The 26,074-nt window shown below is 38.4% G+C and overlaps 1 protein-coding gene across 5 annotated transcripts in view; it reads right to left on the reverse strand.

Annotated features, from left to right (window-relative positions):
• Nucleotides 1-18,493, reverse strand: part of RBM39 (RNA binding motif protein 39) — a 31,495-nt gene extending 13,002 nt beyond the window's left edge. For 2 of the 5 annotated variants that reach the window (XM_008698144.2, XM_040638245.1), the window contains exons 1-9: nt 18,159-18,493; nt 17,468-17,531; nt 15,661-15,710; nt 10,941-11,135; nt 8,529-8,594; nt 8,379-8,432; nt 5,855-5,972; nt 5,268-5,420; nt 1,863-2,000 (exon numbers count right to left, since the gene is read on the reverse strand). In XM_008698144.2, coding sequence (XP_008696366.1) covers nt 1,863-2,000; nt 5,268-5,420; nt 5,855-5,972; nt 8,379-8,432; nt 8,529-8,594; nt 10,941-11,135; nt 15,661-15,710; nt 17,468-17,518 — 825 coding nt within the window. In that variant the 5' untranslated portion in view covers nt 17,519-17,531; nt 18,159-18,493. Of the gene's footprint in view, nt 1-1,862; nt 2,001-5,267; nt 5,421-5,854; nt 5,973-8,378; nt 8,433-8,528; nt 8,595-10,940; nt 11,136-12,275; nt 12,354-15,660; nt 15,711-17,467; nt 17,532-18,158 lie in introns of those variants that run through there. The other 3 variants (XM_040638247.1, XM_040638246.1, XM_040638248.1) reach the window with 2 other exon arrangements.
• Nucleotides 18,494-26,074: the final 7,581 nt, after the last annotated feature.

Raw genomic sequence — 26,074 nt, forward strand, 5'->3', positions numbered from 1 at the left:
GAAAGCCTAGATACTTCCCAAGCAAGAAGTTACGCACTGTGGAGCAGGAAAAAAAAACAACACGTACAATCTTAGTCTTTTGCCTCAAAAACAAACTACTAAATACCAGAGGTCCTTTGTAGACTACAACCAGGTGTTAAAAACGAAATTAACATCGTTTCCTTTCCATTACGCTAAAAACACCAAACATTAATTCTCAACAATACCAGACATGATAAATTGTCCAAGATGTTCTAACTAATATAGGGGCACCTGGCTGGCCCACTCCGTACAGCATGCGACTCTTGGTCTCAGGGCTATGAGTTCAAGATGCACAGTGGGTACAGAAATTACTTAAAACAAAAATCCTGGGATGCCTGGGTGGCTCAGCCTGTTAAGCATTTGCCTTCGGCTCAGGTCATGATCCCAGTATCCTGGGATCGAGTCCCGCGTAGGAGTCCTTGCTCAGCAGGGAGCCTGCTTCTCCCTCTGCCTGCCACTTCCCCTGCTTGTGCTCTGACAAATAACAGATAACATTTTTTAAATAAATAAAATAAAAAAATTTAAAATCTTACAAACTGGGGCACCTGGGTGGCACAGTTACATGTCTGACTCTTGGTTTCAGCTCAGCTCATGATCTCAGGGTTGACAGATCAAGCCCTGCATCGTGCTCCACTCTCAGCCTGCTTGAGACTCTCTCCCCTCTGCCCCCCCAAGCCCGCTCTGTCAAATAAATAAAACTTAAAATCTTGAGAATAAAATCAACACTCAACATAATTTTATCACTGCACAACTCTGTGTATACATTAAAAGGCAATGAATTGTTCCCTTTATGTAGATGAAGTACATGGTTTGTGTACTACATCACAGTTATCTCAATAAAGCTAGTTCATAAATAGAAAAAATAAAAAATTAAAATACAGCATGGGTGTACTATATTTCTTCATGTCCTGGTAATTTCAGGAATGCATTAACTTTGTAGTGACTAACAAAAAAACAAAACAAAACAAAAAAGACTTGTACTGCCACTAGTTTGTGCTATTTCTAATTTAATAAAACACCCACAATCAACACCCAACTTCTACCATTACTGACTCTTCAAACAGTTCAACAAAGGGGTTGAATGGAAATAGTAAACAAGTATATCCAAGAGCAATGAAGATTAGTAGTGGATACACTGTAACTGTTACTAACATTTTTATTCATGGCCACATAATTAATCTTTTAAACTATAATATAACTTACTAGCATTAACATTTATTCTAATATAAAATGTCCACACTAAATTGAGGACCAACTGGATAGAAACAGTCTAACTCCTTACTTTAGTAGCTAGAGAAGCTTCTCTACATACCCCTAAATTTTCAGTGAGGCAAAAAACAAGCATCCAAAAAACACCAACGGGGGGGTACCTGGCTTGCTCAGCCACAAGAGCATGCGACTCTTGATCTTGGGGCCATGAGTTCGGGCTCCCACAATGGGGAAGTAGATTATACTTAAAAAAACAAAACAAAACAAAAACAAAAACCAAAGAACATAATACCCCCCCCAAAAGACCCAACCAAGGAAAAAAAAAAATCTTGTTACAAATGCACAGGATACTCTTATGCATGTTGACTTGAAAAAAACCATTGCTTCTAATACTCTATGCATTTCGTTGTAGCATTATGAATGACAACACTAGCAGATTCTCTATCTTCAAATGTTACCTTCTGTCAGAGATACTATCTTAATCTAAGATGCCACAATACCCTTTCAGAACTACCCTTTCCCATCTCAGTATTAACCTCACTGAAACATGACAAAATAGATACATGGAATTACTACACAGTTGTATTTGGATCAAGAACCTACTAAAGGTCATTGAAGATATTGGGACTTACCCTTCCAAAAGGCTCAAAGATTCCTCGAAGCATATCTTCAGTTATGTTAAAGTGTAATGAGCCCACATAAAGCCTCATAGGTCCAGCACTTCCCTTTTGTAGATTGTTTGCCATTGCTGCAGCTCTGTTTTTTTCTGCCTACAAGTTGAATAAGACAAAATGCACATCACACAGCACTAACCCAAATCATTTTAATCATAGAAAAATCCCATTTACTTTAGGTTTGCTTAATAACAAGTGAATCCAAAGTTGAGTGATGAAATTACGCTAAGTTTGGGGTGCCTGGGTGGCTCAGTCGGTTAAGCGTCTGCCTTCGGCTCAAGTCATGATCCCAGGTTCCTGGGATCAAGCCCCACATCAGAGAGCCTGCTTCTCCTTCTCCCTTTGCCCCTGCCCCCTCATGCTCTATCTCAAATAAATACATAAATCTTAAAAAAAAAAAAAAGAAAAGAAAGAAAAAGAAATTACACTAAGTTTATAAAGTCATACACAGCACAAATATTCCACTTACACGTGACTGTGATTAACTGCCCAGAATTAGAATTTTAAGAAAATGGTTCAAATGCCAATTTGCTAAAGAAAACTTCAACTTATTTTATTCAACTTAATATATTTTGCCACAATAAAAAACTTTTAAGTTTTACAAGCATATGCAAGTCATATGCAAAGCATACACTCCATTTCATATGTAAAATGAAATCAATCCTAAAAGTACAGTATGCCATCTAAATGAAATGCATCCTGATACCAGGCATGCTAAATGTGGAAGATAAGACTGTCTCCTGGAATTCATGAATACACTTGTTATTTATTAAAATTAACGTACTCTCAAAATTATTGTGAGAGTACAGTACACACCAACTGGCTAGCTGCCATAAACGGACTTTTTTGTCAATATAAAATCAAATCAAGCAAAGCGTTTAGTTTAGTGGTCATTCATTCCAAGAAGTCTTTCTCAAAGGTAATGGTTATCAATTCATATTCTACCACAAGCTCCTTTTCTTGTTAACAAACTTAGGCATTTTGAGTATCTATGTCCTAAGGACGTTAGTTAAATGAATTCAAAAACTCCTTTAATTTAAGGATTCTCAGCCCTCTTCAGGCCAAGCTACACACTATTAAATTTGTCCTGCACTGCAGGAAGTGAATCAAGGAACTAATTTTTCCCATTTCCTAAAAATTATTTTCCTACTGTTTAGATACATTCAAGTGATAAATACCCAATATTAAGTACTTCTAAAATATTTAAATAGGACCTATTACTGTCTTGTAGTTATGGCAGAAACTACTTTTTTTTTTTTAAGATTTTTATTTATTTGACAGAGAGGCAGCGAGAGAGGGAACACAAGAAGGGCGAGTGGGAGAAGGAGAAGCAGGCTTCCCACTGAACCCAGAATGCTGGGATCATGACCTGAGTGGAAGGCAGACACTTAACGACTGAGCCACCCAGGTGCCCCAGAAACTACTAACTTGACCAATGTTACATACAGCTTAACAGTGAGAAAAACTGGAATTTCAAGTCAGATCTGGTTCCAAAGCTTGTGCATAACTTTATAGTATCATGTAAATTTGATGAAGTAACCAGATTATTTTGGAGTTACAGGGTACTTATTTCAGTGGTTTAGAAAGCTATCAACATGACTATGTTATTATGTGTTGCTCAAAAATAATTCTTCAAATCCTATATTCTCCATTAAAAAAACACCTGAGCTAGGCAAGCATGACAGGTATCAATAATGGTCTTAATAAAAATAGCTACTGATAAGGAATCCTAAAAATGCTTTTTTTAAAAAAAGATTTTATTTCGGGGCGCCTGGGTGGTGCAGTCGTTAAGTGTCTGCCTTCAGCTCAGGGAGTGATCCCAGAACGAGCCCCACATCAGGCTCCTCCGCTAGGAGCCTGCTTCTTCCTCTCCCACTTCCCCTGCTTGTATTCCCTCTCTCACTGGCTGTCTCTGTCAAATAAATAAATCTTAAAAAAAAAAATTTATTTCTTTGACAGAGAGAGTGAGCACAAGCAGGGGGAGCAAGAGGCAAAGTGAGAGGTAAAGAGGGAGAAGCAGGCTCATAAAGCAGAGAGCCCAATGCAGGGGTCAATCCCAGGACCCTGGGATCATGACCCGAGCCTAAGGCAGACGTTTAATGACTGAGTCACACAGCCGCCCCTAAAAATGCTCTTATAATAAAATGATACATCTTGATTTTTCCACATTTAAATGAACTATTATTAAAACTAATTTCATTTCCTGAAGGCATAAAGTACCAGCAAAGAGGAATTAAACTTCAGAAGACATTTTAAACAGAAAACATTCTCAAGAGTAGTTTGAAACATCTTACAATCAAGAGATGCTAGAAATGACAGCTGCTCAAACTACTCTTAACATTTTATAAAATCTTATATAAGTTGTGTATTATAAAATACTGAAAATACTAAACTTATTAAAAGTGTCAAAATCACTCTATTTGAAAGAAAGGGTAATAAACGTTATTCTTTTTTTTTTTTTAATTTTATTTATTTATTTAACAGAGACAGCCAGTGAGAGAGGAAATACAAGCAGGAGGAGTGGGAGAGAAAGAAGCAGGCTCCTAGTGGAGGAGCCTGATGTGGGGCTCGATCCCAGAGCACCGGGATCAAGCCCTGAGCCGAAGGCAGACGCTTAACGACTGCGCCACCTAGGCGCCCCCAACATGTTCTTAAATGCTTATATCCCTACTAATAAATTATCACAAATCAGTAAAATTCTAGACCAAATTCTCAGGTCTTTTTCATGAAACAGTTATTTACAATTCATATTAGAATAGGATGTTGTTAAGAATGTACTATTATCGGGGGCGCCTGGGTGGCACAGCGGTTAAGCGTTCTGCCTTCGGCTCAGGGCGTGATCCCGGTGTTATGGGATCGAGCCCCACATCAGGCTCCTCCGCTATGAGCCTGCTTCTTCCTTTCCCACTCCCCCTGCTTGTGTTCCCTCTCTCGCTGGCTGTCTCTATCTCTGTCGAATAAATAAATAAAATCTTAAAAAAAAAAAAAAAAAAAAAAAAAAGAATGTACTATTATCAAAGTAACCAAGACAAAGTTTAAAAAAAAAACCCGAAAACTATTCTGAGGGGGCGCCTGGGTGGCTCTGTCATTAAGCGTCTGCCTTCAGCTTAGGGTGTGATCCCAGCGTTCTGGGATCGAGCCCCGCATCGGGCTCCTCCACTGGGAGTCTGCTTCTTCCTCTCCCACTCCCCCTGCTTGTGTTCCCTCTCTCTATCAAATAAATAAAATCTAAAAAAAAAAAACCTATTCTGAGAACATCCAACCCCAATAATGAATGATTATGTAAAGATACTATAGCATAACACTAAGCAGCAGGTTTCTTGCACTATCGCTAATCAAATTCATAACCAAGAAAATAATTACCTGTGATGCTTGTACTATGATTGGCACTCCTAAAACGCGTTGGCCAGTTAATCCTATTGCTAGAGGCACTGAGCTAACATCAACAAACTCCACATATGCAATTCCTTTGGAACGTCTTGAATTTCTATCAGAAATCATTCTCACATCTCGAACCTAAAAAGAAAACAAACACTTAACATAAGCTTCTGTTTATGCAACCATCCACTGTAAACCACCAAAAAAAAATTTTTACTGATCACGTGGTTTTACTTACAAGTAATCTCTACACCTAACATGCGGCATGAACTCACGGCATGTTTCTCCAAGTAAACTACCCAGGTGTCCCCCAATGTTTTAAATAAGTGAACTTGTCAGTCCATTTCTACTTTCGATGAATGTATGATAATAGTTATTAATTCCAACACTATTAACTTCCAATTGAGGCAAAAACAGATTCTGTTACCCAAAAGTTTCTCTAACTGAATTCTTCCAAATCAAAAGATTTGATGTTTAAATATTCTCTAATTTAACCTAGCAAACTGACAATTATTAAAATGTCGTTTGCAATTCCCATTTACTCGACCTCCCTAAATAGACTAAAAACTTACCTTTCCTACTGTAGAGAAAAACTCTTCCAAATCCCTTGGCCGAATTCTTGCTGCCAGCTGCATGCAGAAAACTGTCCTTGCATCTCTTTCCTCAGGAGTTAGATTATCAATAGGTTCCCTAACAGGAATAAAAAAATAATGAGTTTTATAAATTGTATTCTTAAAATAACCTTATAAAGTTCATTTTCAATAAACAGAATAAACTTTACCAATAGTCTGTCACTATTCCCAAGGCCGTTTTCTTTTTTTAAGATTTTATTTCTTTGAGAGAGTGAGGAAGAGAGAGCGCGCGTGCGTAAGCAGGTAAGAGGCAGATGGAGGGAGAAGCAGACTACCCCCGCTGAGCAGGGTGCCAGGTGGGATCATGACCTGAGCGGAAGGCAGACACTTAACTGCCTGAGCCACCCAGGTACCCCTCCCAGGCCCACTTTCACTAAGATTTATACAAAATGTCCATAAAATAATTCAGTGTGACTCAATTCCTTCAACAAGATAGTTACTAAATGTTTCTTCTGCTAATATCTTACAGGGTATCAGGACCAAAGTCCATTAGCATCTCAATCTTACAAATGGTTAATTTCTACAGAATGAAAGACCAATCTGAAGCCTGAGAGTTTAAGAATAGTCACAGAAGGGGCGCCTGGGTGGCACAGTGGTTAGGCGTCTGCCTTCGGCTCAGGGCGTGATCCCGGCGTTATGGGATCGAGCCCCACATCAGGCTCCTCTGCTATGAGCCTGCTTCTTCCTCTCCCACTCCCCCTGCTTGTGTTCCCTCTCTCGCTGGCTGTCTCTATCTCTGTCAAATAAATAAATAAAATCTTTAAAAAAAAAAAAAAGTCACAGAAAATAACCACTTACTAGCTACAATGACAGAATGGTCCAAACTAGTGAAAGGATGGCTTTCCAGAACAAAACCATAAAACCATAAAGTGAAATAAAGTTTGACAATCATAAATGACCAACTTGAGATGATGAGAACTATTTTACTCTAATTTCCCCCTGAATTTTTATTTAACAAACTGAGATAGATATACGGAACCATGACCTGGTTGTTTATTCGACCAGTCTTACAAGACTCTACAAATTTAATATCCAAAGCAATGTTTCTTGATGGTTATAAAATACAGAAACAATACCCATATACAAAACAAAAATGAAAAGCAGGAAATTAAATAAATACCAGCAGTGGGATTCAATTTATTCATTTTTACAGATAGCCTTGAAGATCAAAAGCACTTCTGATTATATGGAAGAAACTAAAGAGCCCACGTAAAAGAGCACAAGAGACGAAACTTAGTTTCACAAATTTCAAGGAAAAAAACAGAAGTGCTTATTAACATTACTTAATACAAAACATCACTAAAGGTTAGGTCCTAAGTGAATCCCTAAAGATAAAAGCACAAACATGCTCTTATCCACGTTCTGGACATTTTCAGGAAGGTACTTTTGAGATATTCCACCTACAAAATTCTGGTACATTTCTCCTTGGTCAATCAGCAGGTAATTTTAAAATATGAAACAGGCACAAAGTTAGACTACATCCAGAAAAAGAGAAAACGGGATTTCCTTACGAGAGTAATTACTGAAGAGTAAAAAAAACAAACAAAAAAACAAAACAAAACACCTCAACAGGTTACAAAAAAAGAGCTTTTATTTTTTATTTTTATTTATTTATTTTTAGATTTTATTTATTCATTTGACAGAGATAGAGACAGCCAGTGAGAGAGGGAACACAAGCAGGGGGAGTGGGAGAGGAAGAAGCAGGCTCATAGCAGAGCAGCCTGATGTGGGGCTCTATCCCATAACGCCGGGATCACGCCCTGAGCCGAAGGCAGACGCTTAACGACTGTGCCACCCAGGCACCCCCCACAAAAAAGCTTTTAAAATCATTAAGGTTTTCATCAAATCCTAGAATTAGAATATACCAGATAACAAACGTAACAAATAATGAACTCTAAGTTAAAAGGTGCCCTTTAAGGGAAGTCAGAAAGAGTATCAGTAAAGAACAATGCTGCCGTGTATCAAAATTTTCCCTAAACCAAAATAAATGGTAGACTTCATAAGTAAGTCTTAAGTTTATTTAAGAGGAAAAACAACAAACATTTGATAACTAAAGATTACTTAGAAACAAGTCAACTTGGTATGGATTTGGAAATTAAATACTTTATCTCAGTAAAGAGAGCCAGATTAATAAAACTCATGATTGTTACAACCAATTTCCCATGAGGCTATTAGTAACTCAAAATTTATTAATTCCAAGATAAGCAGAGGCAAGTCTATTTAAAGTTTTCTGTAGTTACCATTAAAATTTAAAAGGGAATTAAGAGCACATGTAGTACCTTACATCTTAGAACTGTAATTACTGCTCCATTCTTATAGAACATTAAAATGAGAACTTACACATGCACATTGATTTAACGCAGTCCAAATTATTAAATGTTAATAAATTTAACAGTAGCAGAAGGTGCAAAAGCTTTACAAAAGCTGAAAGTGCTAAAGAAAAAAAAATAGGGACAACAGCTACCTCACAGGGCTCTTGTCTTTTCTGAATGGACTTTTGCTTCGGGAGCGTCGTCTGCTGCAAAGTTAAAAAGTTTCAGAAATTACCCAAACAAGTACACCACATTAGTTCCTTGAAAAACAATTTAAACAATTCAGAAGTATGTTTAAAAACCTTAATTTGATGCTATGAGGCAACCCAATCTTTCCTCGGATGGCACTGTTAAATTTTGGTCCGGAGCTAAAAAGGAAACACAAAATTACACTAGTTACAGGGTTAGGGTCTTGCTAAGATCGCGTTCATGCGCTCTCCAGCAAGTTTAACATTGTTTAGGCTGATTTTTTCCACCTCAATTATGAAGAGGAAATAAGACTTTTTTTCCTTAACTCTATCCCAGGCAACTGCTCTTATATATAGTTATCTATCCTGGACCACTGAAAGGTGCCGAGACCAAAGGTTACAGCCTCAATATTATTAAGATTCTGAAAATTCTATCATTTTCAGTCTACTGCTTTTTCTTAATTACACATTAATGAATACATTCCTGAGATTTTTTTTTTAAGTGAAAATAAATCACCCTGAACTTCCCTCACACCAGGAGCAACTATAGTTAACAATTTGGTGTGTATCTTTGCAGATCCATTCCCAGGAATTTATGTATTTATATGTATGTATATACATAAAATTGATACACATATTTTGTTTGAGGAGTTTTTAAAAAGGGGACTAATTCTTTATTATCATGAAACTCCCATCTTTTCCATTTAACATTAAGTCTCAGAGACTGCATGAAAGCAGTTTGTGTGTCGTACTTCATGACAAAATATTCCATAGTAAAAATGTAAAGAAAGTTCATTAGATTTCAAAGAATTTGTGAACTTGACATAATTAAGGAATGTTTTCAAGAGATCATAAAACTATCTTAAGATCCAGTTTCATTCTGAATTCTAAAAAGGCCTAATTGTTTTGGGGCCTTTTTATTTATTTTGAAAGACCAAATTAACTTAAAGGGACAGGTCAGATGTCCCTTAGTGCTCATCCTACTCTCCTTTTCAAGAAGGGTTAACAAAATCAAAGTATCTAAGTGGTATGTGATCCATATGTGGACTCATTTTCATGAACTCTAGGCATACCTGCAACACCCAAGCAGCTCCAAATAAAATTTTATATTAAATGGGTCCTTCACAATTCAGACTAATAGTCATAATTAAGAACATAAATTTACTGAATAAATTAAAGATCACATGAAACCACACACAAGAACTAAATCATTTTTAAGTCAGACCAGGATTATAGGCCAACTTCAAATATTCATCACCCAACAGAGATATTACACAGAATTTATTAAAGGTAATCCCTTTCCCCCCTATTTAATTAATTCTGGTAAAAACAAATATGGTAAATCTTAATAAATTAGACAAAAAAAGCATTGATCATTTAGAATTAAAACACTGTGGTCCTCTTCCAGCTCTTAAATGTTTGTGAAATAAATAGCTAGGAGGAACTCAGAAGACAAGAGTTCAATCCCTTCTATTTTAAAGGTTAAAGAGCCAGAATCGGAACCTGAAGCGTTACTAACTTTAATGGCTTCAAATAATACCCAAACGTTTTATGAACAGCAAGTACTGTGGGTCCTTTATTTTCATTCTCTTGTCAATTCAATACTCATTAAAGTTCATCTGTCAGTTGTTACCGCTCAAAAGATGAGAAAACTAAAGCTTAGAGTGTTATCTTGTCCAAGTAAAAGAATCAAAACTTATTCACATCTGTTTGTCTTTCAATTCCATCTCCAACCATTCAAGTTAGGAGTGCTGATTTTAATACATTCCCCCACAGTTTACAACAGAATATTCATTAAGAGGAAAGAACAAGGTGAAGGGCTAAGGACGGCTATATTCAAACCTTTCACAGGAGTTGTAGGTAGGTTCCTTCCAAACTTATTAACATTTTTAAATGGCTACAATAAAACATGTTTCCAACTCGTTAAACCACAAATTTCCAGTGATTTCAAAGCACTTTTAGTGTTTTACTGTTTTCCAAAATCTTAAATATAAATGTGATGAGCCCCAGAATTCATCATTATCAAGGAGCACACACCAAATTCACAAAGGATCTGTCATTTCAGCTGAAGACAGCCAGACAAGGTTATTGACAAGTTATTTATTTGACTAATTATATGTATTTATAACATATCTGAGCTTTAAAATTTTAAACAAATTTATGGTCAGCAAAGAATATCTGAAATAGCTCACATAGTTTAAGCTTTCAAATATTTGGCACTGCAATTATCAAGTCTTTTAAGCACTCTAGTGCTTTGGTCTAGTTTGGACTGGCATACAGTTAAAATATTTTAGATGGAATAACAAAAAATAATCTGTATGCCTACTGAAACAAAAGTTATGTATTGGTCCACACATTGTATTTCTACTTTGTTAGTCTTTTCAATGCCAATATCCTTATTTAATGCTTTTCAACTAGTCATATTGAAAAACAAAATTTTACAATGAAATTACTCAGGTTAAACTGTTTTCTGGATACCCAGAGAATGACTCTAAAACCAAAATCATCATAATTATAGTTACATACTAAGGACTTCTGTAGCGGCCTCTGAATCTGCGATCTCGACTTCTTGAGCGGCTCCGTCTCCTTTCTTTGCTCCTACTTCGCTTCCTTTCACGGCTTTTGCTCTTTTTCCTTTCTCTATCTCTACTTCGTTTCCGTTCCTTACTTTTGCTTCTTTTTCGTTCATGACTACGACTTCTGCTCTTGCTTTTTTTCCTCCTGAGAAGAAAAAAAATTACCATTATCTTGCTGGTTTAAGAATATGCCAAAATATACTTCCTCTTATGGTCAGAAATCTTTTAATCTTTTTGTAAATTTATCTTGCTATTTTTACTATTATACAATGATACATAATCATACTTATGGAAAAATAATTCCTAGGTAAGGTAAATAGCACCCTACCTTTGCCTTCTACTACTGAAAATCAGCAGTCATTTGAAAATCAGTTGAGAACAGGAACTATAATCATCACTCCTGAGTCAGTTACAGCTTTAACAAGGAAATCATTTGTTGGGAGGTAGATAAAAACCTGAACTTTTAAATAAAGTTTGACCAACACGTAACTGGCCAACGAGTATTACTGTAATCCACTAGATACAGTAATAAAGTTACAACAGAATTTATTAACATTTAAGTAATAGTGGATCATATGTAAAAGTTTTCACTAAAGATGCTAACTTCCTTTATGTAAGCCAATTCGGACCCAATTTACACATATTTTCTACTTCAAAGGGCCATACAAACATCAATACTTTGGTTTTCATGGGCAAACTTACAAGTATTGACAAAGAACAATAAAACTAACGCAATAAAATGCATTCTGACACACACCTAGACTTTTGTGACCTTTTCGGATATGTTCTATTTAAAGTTAAAATGAGTACACCAGATAATGGAGCATGCCAAGTTTATACAAGCCTGTGGGGTGCAATCAAAAAAAAAGGATCAACACCTTTATCAATCTTTATAAAATCTCAAACTCTGAAAAGTAAAAAAGCCAGTCAGTCATATCTTTCTGTTCATTTCTGTATTCTTCATAGTATACCACCCATTCATTTCGTAATTAAATCTTACCATCTGTACCTCTTTGTCATCACCCAAATTTTAGAGGTGCCTTCAGATATTTCAATATAAATTCAAAGACATTTAAAAATAAACTTATTCCGCTAAAATGTCAATTTGTAGTGGCTAAAAAGATAATTAAACATTTTGACAACTCTACATCATTTGGAAAATTTAATTAAACTGTTTAGTCCTTATCAAAGCAAAGTTAGCACAAGAGCAATTGAAGTCTGCCTCAGAGAACCTGTAAGCAGGTCATCTTAGAGTGCATTGAAAATAGAAAATGAAGACACCCACCTTCTGGAATCTTGAAACCCACACTCCAATCACAAGGAGATGTAGAGCTTTCCAAGGAGGCAGAAACTTTGTCTAAAATTTCAAGATAATCCACCTGACTGTCAGAAATGTATATGCTAGGTAGCACATGACAGAAAATTAGGCTACACTCATTATATAGAAGTCATCAAAGCAATGCCCAGAAGGGCAACAGATTACATTCCAACTTTGTTGCCTGAAATACCTGATACTGTATCTTATCCTAAGAATTCTGTGAGATAGCTATAATCAAAAGTCCTACATATAATCCATCAGGGGACAAAGTAAAAAGTAACTCCATCCCCCACAAAAAGGACAGACAAATAAAGTATTGCTCTGCTCATAGATGGCCCACAGCAGAGAGGCAGCCAAACTCCCAATCTACTTCTTTTTAGGCCCAAAACTTACTCTGCCAAAGGACAGGACTGGAAAATTAGAGAACTAACTTCAACTAAAAGTCTTCCTAGAACTTTTTACGAATGAGTCCCCACCCACATCTGAAGGCAACCCCAGACAGGTAAAAAGACAGCAACATACTAAGACATTCAAAAGCACAATCCTCTTCATAAAAACCCAGACAAAAATTTAAGAAAGCAATATACTTCTCTATAACAAATTGCAGCTTGAAAGAACATTAAGTTAACTAAAGAAGGGTTATCAAAATCCACACTAATAGTCAAATCCTGTTACAACTTAAAAGGGACTTTCCAAAGTCTTTAGTGGCAGTGGAATTTTGTACTGAACATCATTGAAGTAAATGGTCCACTGGGATGGGCCTTTGGACTTTTTGGTTATATGGCCTCTGCTGTAAAGGTGTTTTGCTATAACTGGATTTGACCTCTTCCATGTAAGAAGATCTAAAATTTAAATGCAAAGTACTCTGGAAAATAAGAAAAAAAAATAGAAAAGTCATTTATTCCAAAATTTATAGATAATCCACACACAGTAGCCAATATATTTCAACTGTGTCATTTTATTGTTATCCTTTTTTGAGTAATTCCTAAAGAGCTTAACTGAATGGACGTTGGTTTAGACTTTCCAAAAATGGTTACACTAACAAATAATATTCCCATGATGGCAAGCTCAGATACTTTAAAGTAATAGTTTGAGGTCTTGCCAAACTCAGGGGTATAGCTATTCAGAAAGCAGACTAATTGATAACCAATTTGTGTTATTCTCAACTTAGTTCCTGCAACTACTACCAGAATACAACTGAGAGTATGTACTGAGAATCAGAACTATTTTTTAAAGAAAACATTTACTAGCTGGTTAATTCTCAATTTCTCAGAACGTGCATTTTCTTACCACCTTAAAATATATCCCAACACTCAACTGCTTTTAAGACAATGAAGTTTTAGGATGAAAAACGCAACATGGCATTTTCCTTTAAGAGAATTTATGCAGCACACTAAAGTACAGAACACTATTTGTTTTACATTTTATCTAACCTTAAATATGAAAATTTTCTTCTAGATAACTTTAAAATTAATCTGAAAGATCAATTCCCTTTAGAAAAATGGGTGAAAAGTTCCTGATTGAACAAAAAAGCCATTCATTTAAGCAGCTTTAACGGAGAATAAGAAGTATGACAGAAATAATCTGTACATTTAAAAAGATACTAGACAGTAGTTGGGATGTTTCAAAAGGACGGTCCCTTAAATTAGCTATCCTGTAACCAATGAAAGAAAATTATTCATTCTTCTATTCAGTGTCACAAGACTCTTTACATTAAATAAGGCCACAAAGCATCAGTCATGGAGAGCTTGATACTTAATTTCCTGTAAAAAGCTTGGTAGCCTTAACGAGCTCAGATGCAGAATGGAAACAAGTATAAACTGGAGATCAAGTTAGTAGCAAGGCATGTCATCTGAGAATGGTCAAACAAAACTCTGACACCAAAGTGCGTGTCCTCATCCTTTTGGCACTTGGGGTAAGAACTTTACCCACCCAATAGGCCCAATACCTAGATTGGATAACTTCAATTTATGTGGATACTCCTTCCTAGGTTTTCATTACGGATTGGGAATTAAAACCGTTAATTAGGAAGCTGTTACTTTGGTAAAACATCTAAAGCCAGGTGATATTAAACCATGCAATAACTGGTTGATTGCCTTAAACCGTAACAATTCAAGACTAAACCCAATGTGATTAATTCCCACAATGTGCTGTGATTAGACTATAACAGACCCTCTACCCAACTTTGAATCAAAAAAAAAAAAAAAGGGAAGACATTTTCTACAAATTGCATCATTTTAAATTCATCACTACATTTTTAGGGGAATCTTAATAAAAAAAAAACATCAGCATAACAAAGCCTGCATAATCCAATCTAAGAATCTTCTCATCTATTTTGTGAAATTCTATTAACCTACCTAACGAAGTTGTTGTGAGGATGTTGACTTAGTGTATTATGAAGCATTCTGAGCTCTTTTTAGGAAAAGAGCCAAAAGAATCAAGTAAGTGGCTATGTTATTTTGTTATCATCATTTTTCATTAGATGGAATCATGTACATGACAAATTACTTTAATGACATCACAAAATAGGCTACTAAAACAATTTAATGCTTGTAACATGTCCACGTGATGTTAAGAATCACTAATTTTTAGAGCAGAAAGAATACTCCAAAAATAGGATCCAACTTTATAAAGTGGTCTGGCTTATACTGTCAAGACTGATCACATACTGTATTCTATACTAGTTTGTAACACTGAGTTCCTGTTACAGGTTACTCATTTAACCTAGTAAATTGCATTAATATGCACAATTCTTTAAAAAACTCCATTTTCACTATTTAAGTATTTTAGAGTTTAAAAAGCTTAAGACAACAAAAGCCATGTAAAAGCAACCTAAAAAGTACTTAACATGCTATAATGTTGCCACAAAAAGGGCCTTTCAGCAGCAAGGAGCATAAATAATTCACAGCTCTGACTCCTTCCATGATTTAGAGCAAACAATATTCTCCACTGGCTAGTTATTTGTTACCTTTTCTTCTTCCTAGCCCATCTTCAGTGGATACGAACGTTTTACTGATAACACACTACCAAAATATTAAGCCAAAGTTTATAAATTTACGACAAAGACAAACTCTAATACAGGAACTCTCATCCAGACTGTCATGGACAGACTTGGAGGGGAAGGTGTCCAAAAGGTCTCTGAAACTATATCCTGAAATCTAGGTAAAGAATCCAGTTTCATATCCTCAAATAGTTTCTCATCCCTTCAGAAGGTAAAGAATGACTTTTTAAAGAGAGACAAGGAAAAGCTTCTGAAGAGAACTTTTAGTTTGATGCTACAGCCACAGAAACACAACTTAAGATCTCAATCACATAAAGGTCTCCCCACCCCAGGTCCCTTCTTATAACTTACTTTTTGCTACGTTCTTCATGGCCGTTAGCACTGCTCAACTTGTTCTCATCCTAAGCAGGGTTGATAGAAGAACATCATGAGGACGAAGTGGTAACATTTCAAGTTGTCAAAGGGTAAAGGGAATAGGAATAAGAAAATACAAAACAATTTTAAAACTAATTACTTGTTTATAGTTTAACATGGAAGGCTATAAAAAAATTTAGATGGGTATGTGTTTAACCACTTTGTTGCTTACAATTAAGTCATCGAGATACAAAAATAAAAATGCACATTAACATGTTAAATTTTACTTTCTTATATAGTTAGATATTAAGTTATCCAGATTTACAGTGTTGAAGTGGTTAAATAGAATTTCTATAAAACATGAATGAAGTCCTGTTTTGAGTTTTATTCCATGTGCTATGGTCCCTTTGGTCAGTACCATGGCTCTATTTCTGCCTAAGCCCCAAGTGGCCATGCTAGCAGCCAGCCACTATCGATTTCCTGTGACCGATGCCATTCCTGAGATCTTCGCCCATTTCCGTTGGAGGGTTGGGACTGTAAGAGCTTGATGCCACCTCTGTCACACATCTCGCCCTGAAGCAAACAGGGATTCACACTGCTTTAGTAATGTTGACTCCCAAGAACCCAAGAAAGTCAATTAATAATCCACCAGTCCAGCCTAAACATTTCCTACTTCCATACCTGTTTACATGGAATTACATCCATGTTAAACTAAGACACAAGAATCTTAACATTAAAACAGAAAGTAGTTCTTCAAGAGTCTAAGCATTACAAAACGACATACACTATTTAAAGCTAAAAGAATTCATCCAAATTGGTACCACATGGTCGTGCTATACACTCCAAAACAGATGTATTATTTTAAAAGGTTTAGCGCAATGTTTATTTTTAAAGTTTGATCACATCAGTTATAGAAGTATAAGTGCTAACTTACAAAGCTTACAGTTTGTGACACCAGTGATAATGCATGCATACTGCTATTTTCACCACCAACTGGTGAAAGAATGAAAAGACACTTTACTTTTACTGTGATACTGAAATGGGTCAGACTATACTACTAGCCAAAATAATTCCTTTGTAGCTTTTAGTGTGAAATATTATGGCAGGGACTAATTAAAAATAAAACAATACGGAGCACAGTAAAACAGTCATCAAGTGACTCTAAGTTGTGATACTGCCTCCTTTGCTTTAAAAAAAATTTTCTATTCAGGGATCCAAGAATTTCAGTAATTTTTAACTGAGCAGATCATCACCTGCCCGTTTCAATATTTACTATCACCAGTCGTATGTATATAGAAAAAAATTTTAAATCTCACCCATTTCTTCTTGTAAAACTTAAAGATTTGCTTGCCACAGACTGGTTATGCTTTGTTATTCTTGGACCCCTGCTATTTTCCCAAACCACTACATTCACCTTTTTGCTATACCAAACTGGAGCTGGTAATTCTTAGTTGAGTCATTTTACCTAGGGGACCACGGTACAGCGATAAGTCACTCAATTACTACCTTATGATTGACAGTTCACACTGGAATCAAAGGTGAATTCATGGGAGTAGAGGTGAGATATCGTTAGGCAAGTCTACAAAGAGAGATAGATGGGCATTTATTCATCACGCTGAAGTGAAACTACTGCACAATATTATTACATCAATAGCATATATTTACTTTTGTAAGTTACACGTAATGCATCTCTGATAAGATAAATCAAGAGGGCTCCGGGGAGGTTAGTTTACATTTCAGCAGTAGTTTCGTGATAATGCTAAATTAAGAACTATATAAACCTCACCGACATGTTTTTTCTCACCTTCTTGTAAGGAGCCTCAAGCATTGCTTCAATATCAATATCGTCTGCCATTTTCTCTAAACGCCTAGAAAATAAGAGAGATAATTCAGTTAGTAAACATTTTTCAATTCCACTCAATCTCCTTCATACCCGACAAATTCCAAAACTTCAGAAAAATCTTCAAAAAGCCCTGGAATGGCTAAATGGCCCAATGCACTTTACCAAGCTTTGTAATTAAATCTGAAACGTCTCCAAGACTGAACACACGGAAATACATTAAACGTACGATCAAAAAATAAAAAAGGCCCCCTCTTAACTCCAAAAACAGAACCCGCATGCCGTCAGTAAGAGCGCCTCTTTCCGCGCAAAACCCGCGCTGCCATTTTAGGGGCAAAGGGAAACTCCCTCGGTTGGGAGGGGTTGTGTGCCATGGTAGCGTTCGGCTGGCGCCATGTTGGGAAGTCGCGGCCGGCCAGGCCTCCAAGGGACTGGTCGCCATCCGCCCGAAGCCTATCTGGGGTCCCTGCCACCCAAGAATCCTGAAATCCACACGACCGGAAAATAAGGGCGCGGTCGCCGAAATGGAGCCCATTTGTCAAGCCGCCCCCCCCCCAAGTCGTTAAAGACCGCCTAAGGAGTTCCCCTCAAACCAGACGAAAACCAAACCTCTGAAAAACTCTTGACATTACCCAGGCCCGCGACATCTCCTTACCTGTGCGGGCTTTCGGGCCCCTGGGGTGCTTGTATTCGGAAAGAGGGGGGCTGCTGCTGCTGCTGCCGCCGCTGTTGCTACTGTTAAGCCGCTAGGCCCAGGCCGCGGTACCGCCCAGCCCGAATTTCGGGCTCCGAGGGCGGATAGGCCCGAGCGAATCTAAAAAAAACAATGGGATTAGAGGAGCCCGCGCGGAAGTTCAAGACGGCGGCTTCGGCAGCTCAGGATCCACCCCTGCGACAGCTTCGGCAAGCTCTCTGAAATGGCGGCCGCTGCTTCCCCGTACTCACATCCACCAACACACATACACACACACAAACACACGGGGCCTCACAGAGCTCTTAGCACGGGCTCTCGCGAGAAGCTGCCTCTAGTTCCAGACCGGAGCAGCTGAAATATCGCGAGATATAAGCAAGGCCCCAGCGACCATGGCCCAATCTCGCGCAATGATTGCGCCACAGATATTCCCATCCCCCACTCAGAGCGGTGCCTTTGACACCCCCTCCACCTAGACGTCCGTATCTCGCGAGACCGCGCAAGAAGCTAGAGCGAAGACAGTTGGTACAGTTCCTGTCAATCTTTTTAAAAACTGAACGCTGAATGGAGCTCGGTGGTCGCCTCCTTCTTGTGGCGCCTCCTCACAGCTATCTGAGGGTTTCTCTCCCAGAGCTGACCGCCTCTCCCCTCCCCCGGGCCTCCCACCCTGGTGTGTGTCAAGGTCGCCATAAGGAAACCTAGTCCATATGGCGATAGAAAACAACGAAAACCGTCATGTATAGGTTATCCGCTAAGAACGAAGAAGTGAAAAGCGTGTAAGAGAGAAGGCAAAAAGAGACCGTAGGGGGCTAGGGGTTATGGGTGTAGAATAAAAATTAGATACTCCGGCCTTTTGAAGCCAGTGGGCTAGGCACGGCTAACTAAACACCCTTGGAAATAGTGGAGAAAGGCAAGGAGAAGGTGAAAAACCGCTTCCCTTGGCAATGGATCAGCTTTGTGCCACAGATTTTATAGTCTGGCCTTCTGACAGGGTTGCTATTGTTTCTTCAAAAATGTCCCCCATTCCCCTGGGACTTGGCTTCTCGCCCCTTAAGTTTCTCAGACACCTGGCAGTTAAGAGTATAAAACCACCACCGGTTCTCTAGTCAACACTGTGAAAAAGAAGGGGCAGCAGAGAGGTGGTTGATTATAAGGCTTTCTCCAAGATAAAAACACTTGAAAAAAATATTTGAAAAAAATTAGAGAACTTAAAAGCAATAAAAATCTTACGGATAAGTCTATTAACAGTTTAGTGACTGAGGGTCAAGATTTGACATGAGATAATTTGGTTCTTGTAAGCTGCTCCAGCACTGTGTGACCTTGGACAAGTAAATTAATCTCTCAGAGCCTATCCTCCAATTCCTCTTAGGAAGAAGGGTAGCATAATTACTAGGCTAAGCTTCTTGAAACTGACCTAGGCTGATAATGCTCAGCTTGATCATGCTCACTACTGAATTCTCAGTGCTTAGCCTGGTGCCCAGCCAGGTGGACACTCAATAAATGAAGACCTAATAGGAGTATAGTGAGGATTAAATGAGGTACTGTCTGTAAAGTACCTGGCAAATAGTTAATCCTCAGAAAAGTTAACTTCTGTTATTGCTAAACAATTATTTGAGGGAAATATAAGTGTAAAGGGACTTTACATTTCTGGTTAATTTTCCACACAGGTGTTTCTCTTAGAGGATTAATAGATGCTGCATAGTTAGTGATATTCCCTTACTCCTTTTCCTAAAAATTCGGATCCTCTTTTAAATGTTTTAAGTGTTGAAAATCAGCACAGAACATTAAAGCATATAAAATGCTCAAGCTAACAAAAAACCAAAGCTAAACTTTGCCTTCTCTTTGCACCTTTAATTCTATTACTGGGACTTGTTAATTGTGCAAATATCAAACCACAAAGGTGGCCCCTTAATAATTTTTTTGTTTGGGAACATGACAACACAGAATTTGACTTTAACCTCTAGACTTATTTGGGAATAGGAAGGTTTTAAGCTTTTGGTCACTTGATTATTGAATATTTCTTAAATTGTTTTCTGTTCAAGGATGATCAGAGTGAACCTGGAAATTTAGAGCACAATCAAGAAACACCAACTGGAAAACTCTTCTCTAAAACAAGATTATTTTTGGGGTGCTGGGTGGTTCAGTCGGTTAAGCGTCTGCCTTCGGCTCAGATCATGATCCCAGAGCCCTGGGATCAAGCCCCGCATCAGGGGCTCCCTGCTCAGCGGGGAGTCTGGTTTTCCCCTCCTCATGTTCTCTCTCTCAAATAAATAATAAAATCTTTAAAAAAATATATTATTCTGTTTTATAACAGAGTCACAGAGTAACCAAAAGCCTGGAATAGAGGAGGTAATAGATACTATTCTTAGAGAATTTTAATTAAAATTTAAAATATTTTGCCAACATCAGGACACCTGGCTGGCTCAGTCTGTGGAGCATGCAACTCTACATTTCGGGCTTGTAAGTTCAAGCCCCATGTTAGCTGTAGAGATTACTTAAAATCTTAAAAATACATTCTGCCAATGTTTTTTGATATCAATGTATGACTTTTATGAACAGAAAGTGCTATTTTTGATGCTTGCATTTTTTTAAATTAAGTAGGTTCCACACCCAGCATGGACTGCAATGCAGGACTTGAACTCACAACCCTCAGATCAAGACCTGAGCTGAGATCAAGTCAGATGCTTAACCGACTGAGCCACCCACAAGCCCCTGCATTTTTTTAAAAACAAATGTCTATTTTATTTTATTTTTTAAAGATTTTATCTACTTATTTGACAGAAAGAGAACACAAGTAGGCAGAGCAGCAGGCAGAGGGAGAGGGAGAATCAGGCTCCTCACTGAGCATAGAGCCTGAGCAGGGCTCCATCCCAGGACCCTGGGATCATGACCTGAGAGGAAGGCAGACATTTAACCAACTAAGCCACCCAGGCACCTGCATTTTTTTTTAAGTAGGCTCAACACCCAGCATGAGGCTTGAACTCATGACCCCATTGCATGCTCTACAGATTGAGCCAGCCAAATGTCCCCTGATACTTGCATTTTAAAAATTAATATTCAATTTGTAAAGTAAATGCATTTTAATAGTTATCTTTAAAACCTTAAGACTCAAAATTTAAAATTTTATTTATGAATCAAAAATTCTAAAATCACCTTCACTTTATCCATTGAGTTAATTCAAGTTGAACATGGGACACATGGGTGGCTCAGTCGGTTAAGAGTCTGTCTTCAGCTCAGGTCATGATCCCAGGGTCCTGGGACGGAGCCCCGGGTGGGGCTTCCTGCTTGGTGGGGAGTCTGCTTCTCCCTCTCCCACTCCCCCTGCTTGTGTTCAGTCTCTGGCAGTCTCTCTCACTGTCAAATAAATAAAATCTTAAAAAAAATTTTTTTTTCTGATGTAGTCTCCTATATCTTTCACATAAAATCATGAATCTTAATCAGTCATACATATTTAACTAGAATCTTTAGTATGCAAAATTCTCTTAAACATTATAATTTAATTATAAATATATACAAAGTATCTCTAAACTTAATATACAAGTTTTAAGGGGCAGCTGAGTGGCTCAGTCAGCTGTGTGTCCGATTTCAGCTTGGGTCATGATCTTGGGATCATGAGATCCAGCTCTGTGTCCAGCTCCACAGTCAGCAGGTAGTCTGCTTGAGATTCTGTCCTTCTCCATCTGCCCCTCTCCCCCACTTGTGCACTCTCTCTCTAAAAATAAAGTATATCTTAAAAAAACATTTAATATAAAAGTTTCAAGACATTATATTTAAATTGAAACCTCTCTGTATAAAAAGACACCCACAGGAGAAAGATTTTATTATCTCAAAAAACTTGTGATTGACCTTACAAAAGAATGCAGATATGCAGACACTAACTCAGAAGACCAAGGTTTCTTTTTGACCAGAGCCTTTGACCTGGACCAAAGACTACAGTTGCATAGTCTGCCTAATAGTTTCCAGCAATATTATTGAGCTACTGACAGGCACAACAAACCTTTTTTCCCCAAAGTCATTTTGACAGCAAGAAATTCAAGCCTCTTCATACAGATGGAATTAATTTTGCCACCCACATTCAGGTGTATGAAATTATCATTCCCCCTTTAGTACTTGATTGTCTAATCAATTTACTGATTGAATTTGGCGTTTGTCTCTACTGGCCATAATGTCAGGGTCATTTTAGTGACATATCCCAGAGGAATTTTCATCAATTTGAGAATGATTAGTCCTTAAAAGAAGAGGAGATGTTTCAGGGGTACATCACTAGCCACTTATTTAAGGCTGATACCATGAACTGCAACTCTCATAATTTTGCTTGGTGTCGCCAACAGAGAATCCTGTTCCTCAAACTCAAGATGCAGTTTCGTTTTTTTTTAATTAATTTTTTAAAGGTGCAGTTTCTAAAGAGCCTATGTGAACTAGATAAGGAAACAACAATTGATTTTCTTTTTTTAAAGATTTTATCCATTCATTTGCGAGAGAGAGAAAGAGAGAGAGAGGCAGAGGGAGAAGGAGAAGCAGACTCCCCGCTAAGCTGGGAGCCCGACATGGGGCTGGATCCCAGGACCTGGAGATCATGACCTGAGCCGAAGGCAGATGCCTAACTATCTGAGCCACCCAGGCACCCCAACAATTAATGTTTTTGCTGGAGTTTAATATTTTGTCAAAAACTACAATGTCAGGATGCCTGGGTGGCTCAGTCGGTTAAGTGTCTGCCTTCAGCTCAGGTCATGATCCCAGAGTCCTGGAAGCCAGTCCCAAGTTGGGTTCCCTGCTCAATGGGGAGCCTGCTTCTCCCTCTTCCTTTGGTCCTACCCCCAACTTGTGGTCGTGCTCACCCTCTCTCTCTCTAATAAACCTTTTTTAAAAAAAGTACAATGTCAAAAACGCCCATATTTATGGGATCAAGAAAATTAAGGGGTACTCATGAATAAGGTGATAATATAGCCCATCTGTCCATTCCACAGGCAAAAGGATTATCCAAAACATTATTTTAGCTTGAAAATAAAAGTGAAAAAATTCAATACACTATAACAAAACATAATTTAGAACACTCTTTTGGAATTTTATTAGTGAAATATGCCATTTACTAATTCATTCAACAAATATTTAGTAACTTCAGTATTTTCAGCACCCTGCAGGACAATTTGTGGGTACAAAATAAAAGCACGGTCTCTTTCCTTCAAGAGTTTCCAGTTTAAGGGGGCTCCTGGGTGGCTTGGTCCCTTAAGCGTCTGCCTTTGGCTTGGGTCATGATACCAGGGTCCTGGGATCGATCCCCCCGTCAGGCTCCCTGTTCAATGGAGAGCCTGCTTCTCCCTCTCCCTCTGCTGCTCCCCCTGCTTGTGCTCTCTCTCAAATAAATAAAATCTTAAAAAAAAAAAAAAGTTTCCAGTTTAGGGGCACCTGGCTGTCTCAGTCAGAACAGCATGTGACTCTTGATGTCAGGGTGGTAAATTTGAGCCCCACATTGGGTGTAGAGATTACTTAAATAAATATTAAAAAAAAAATAGTGTCCAGGTTAGTTAGAAAACACCTGAAGGAACAAAAATCATGTTCAAGATAATGTTCTGGAGGGGGAGTCTGGGTGGCGCTGTTGGTTAAGCTTCAGACTCTTGGTCTCCACTCAGGCCCTGATCTCAGGGTCATGAGATCATGCCCCACATTGGGTTCTGTGCACAGCGCGGAGTCTGCTTCAGACTTTCTCTGCCTCTCCCTCTGCCCCCACCCTGTGTACTCTCTCTCTAAAATAAAATAGATCTTGAAAAAAAACCCAAAAACCCTCAAGTGACTGGGCCCATGGGCTGCTATGGGGAAGGTACTGGCCTGATGTAAAACCTTTCCTTGCCTCCCCTCAGTGTGACCTGTTAGCAGATTTTTTTTTTTAAGATTTTTTTATTATTGGGGTGCCTGGGTGTCTCAGACGGTTAAGTGTCTGCCTTTGGCTCAGGTCATGATCCCGGAATCCCAAGATTGAGCCCCACTTTGGGCTCCCTGCTCAGCGGGTAGTCTGCTTCTCCCACTGCCCCTCCTCCTGCTCATGCTCTCTCTTTCTCAAATAAGTAAATAAAATATTTACAATATATATATATATATTTTTTATTATTTTAAAGTAATCTCTATATGACCATGGGGCTTGAACTCACAACCCTGAGATAAAGCATCACATGCTCCACCAACTGAACAGCCAGGCACCCCTTTAATGCTTTTCAAAATAAATTATAGGTATTGGTACATTTATCACTAAACACTTCAGCATGGCTTATTTCTAACTAGAGTTTAATAGTTAAAAATTTTTAATGAGGTAAATATTACGGTGAAATGCACAAATCTTAATTGTACTAATAGAAAAGTTTGACAAATACACACAAATCAAGTAATATTTATTTATTTATTTATTTATTTATTTATTTTTAAGATTTTATTTATTTATTCGACAGAGATAGCCAGCGAGAGAGGGAACACAAGCAGGGGGAGTGGGAGAGGAGGAAGCCGGCTCATAGCGGAAGAGCCTGATGTGGGGCTCGATCCCATAACGCCGGGATCACGCCCTGAGCCGAAGGCAGACGCTTAACCGCTGTGCCACCCAGGCGTCCCTATTTATCTATTTTTAAGATTTTATTTATTTGACAGAGAGAGAGCGAGAGAGGGAACACAGGCAGAGGGAGTGGGAGAGGAAGAAGAAGGCTTCCCACTGAGCAGGGAGCCCCATGCTGGAATTGATTCCAGGACCCCAGGATCATGACCTGAGCTGAAGGCAGACACTTAACAACTGAACCACCCAGGCACCCCTAAATCAAGTAATATTTAAAGTGAAGTGGGGGTGGCGCCTGGGTGGCACAGCGGTTAAGCGTCTGCCTTTGGCTCAGGGCGTGATCCCGGCGTTATGGGATCGAGCCCCATATCAGGCTCCTCGGCTAGGAGCCTGCTTCTTCCTCTCCCACTCCCCCTGCTTGTGTTCCCTCTCTCGCTGGCTGTCTCTATCTCTGTCGAATAAATAAATTTAAAAAAATCTTTAAAAAATAATAATAAAAATAGGGGTGCTTGTGTAGCGCAGTCGTTAAGCGTCTGCCTTCGGCTCAGGGCGTGATCCCAGCGTTCTGAGATCGAGTCCCACATCGGGCTCCTCCGCTGGGAGCCTGCTTCTTCCTCTCCCACTCCCCTGCTGTGTTCCTTCTCTCGCTGGCTGTCTCTCTCTCTGTCACATAAATAAATAAAATCTTAAAAAAATAATAATAATAAAAATAAAGTGAAGTAGGGGGACTCCTGGGTGGCTCAGTCAAATGTCTGCCTTCGGCTCAGGTCATGGTCCCGGGGTCCTGGGATCAAGTCCCACACCCAGCTCCTTGCTCCAAAGGGAGCCTGCTTCTTCCTCTGCCTGCTGCTCCCCCTGCTTGTGCTCTCTCTCTCTGACAGATAAATAAAAAAACAAACAAATAAATAATCAATCTTATAAAGTGAAGTAGGGGCACCAGGGTGGCACAGTCAGTTAAGTGTCGGCTCTTTCAGCTCAGGTCATGACCTCCCAGGGTCCTGAGATCAAGCCCAGAGAGGTCCTCCATGCTCATCATGGAGTCTGCTTGGGATTCTTTTCCTCTTCCTCTCCATCCTCCTCGGCCCCTCCCCTCACTCAAACTCCCTTGGGTGCTCTCTCTCAAGTAAGAAAAGAAAGAAAATCTTAAAAAACTAAAAAATAAAGTGAAGGAATGGTAGAAACAGACATAGAGGACCAGGATAAATATATATTTATTCTAAAATATCCTGGTTTGACCACCAGAGAACCAAATAAAACATTGCAAATTAGGAGGCAGAGTATTGTTCTTCTTCTTCTTTTTTTTTTTTTTTTGTAAATATTTATTTACCTAGTGGCTCCTGGGTAG

The sequence above is a fragment of the Ursus maritimus genome, unplaced genomic scaffold (genome assembly GCF_017311325.1).
Source record: "Ursus maritimus isolate PB19 unplaced genomic scaffold, ASM1731132v1 scaffold_22, whole genome shotgun sequence".
NCBI lineage: Eukaryota > Metazoa > Chordata > Mammalia > Carnivora > Ursidae > Ursus > Ursus maritimus.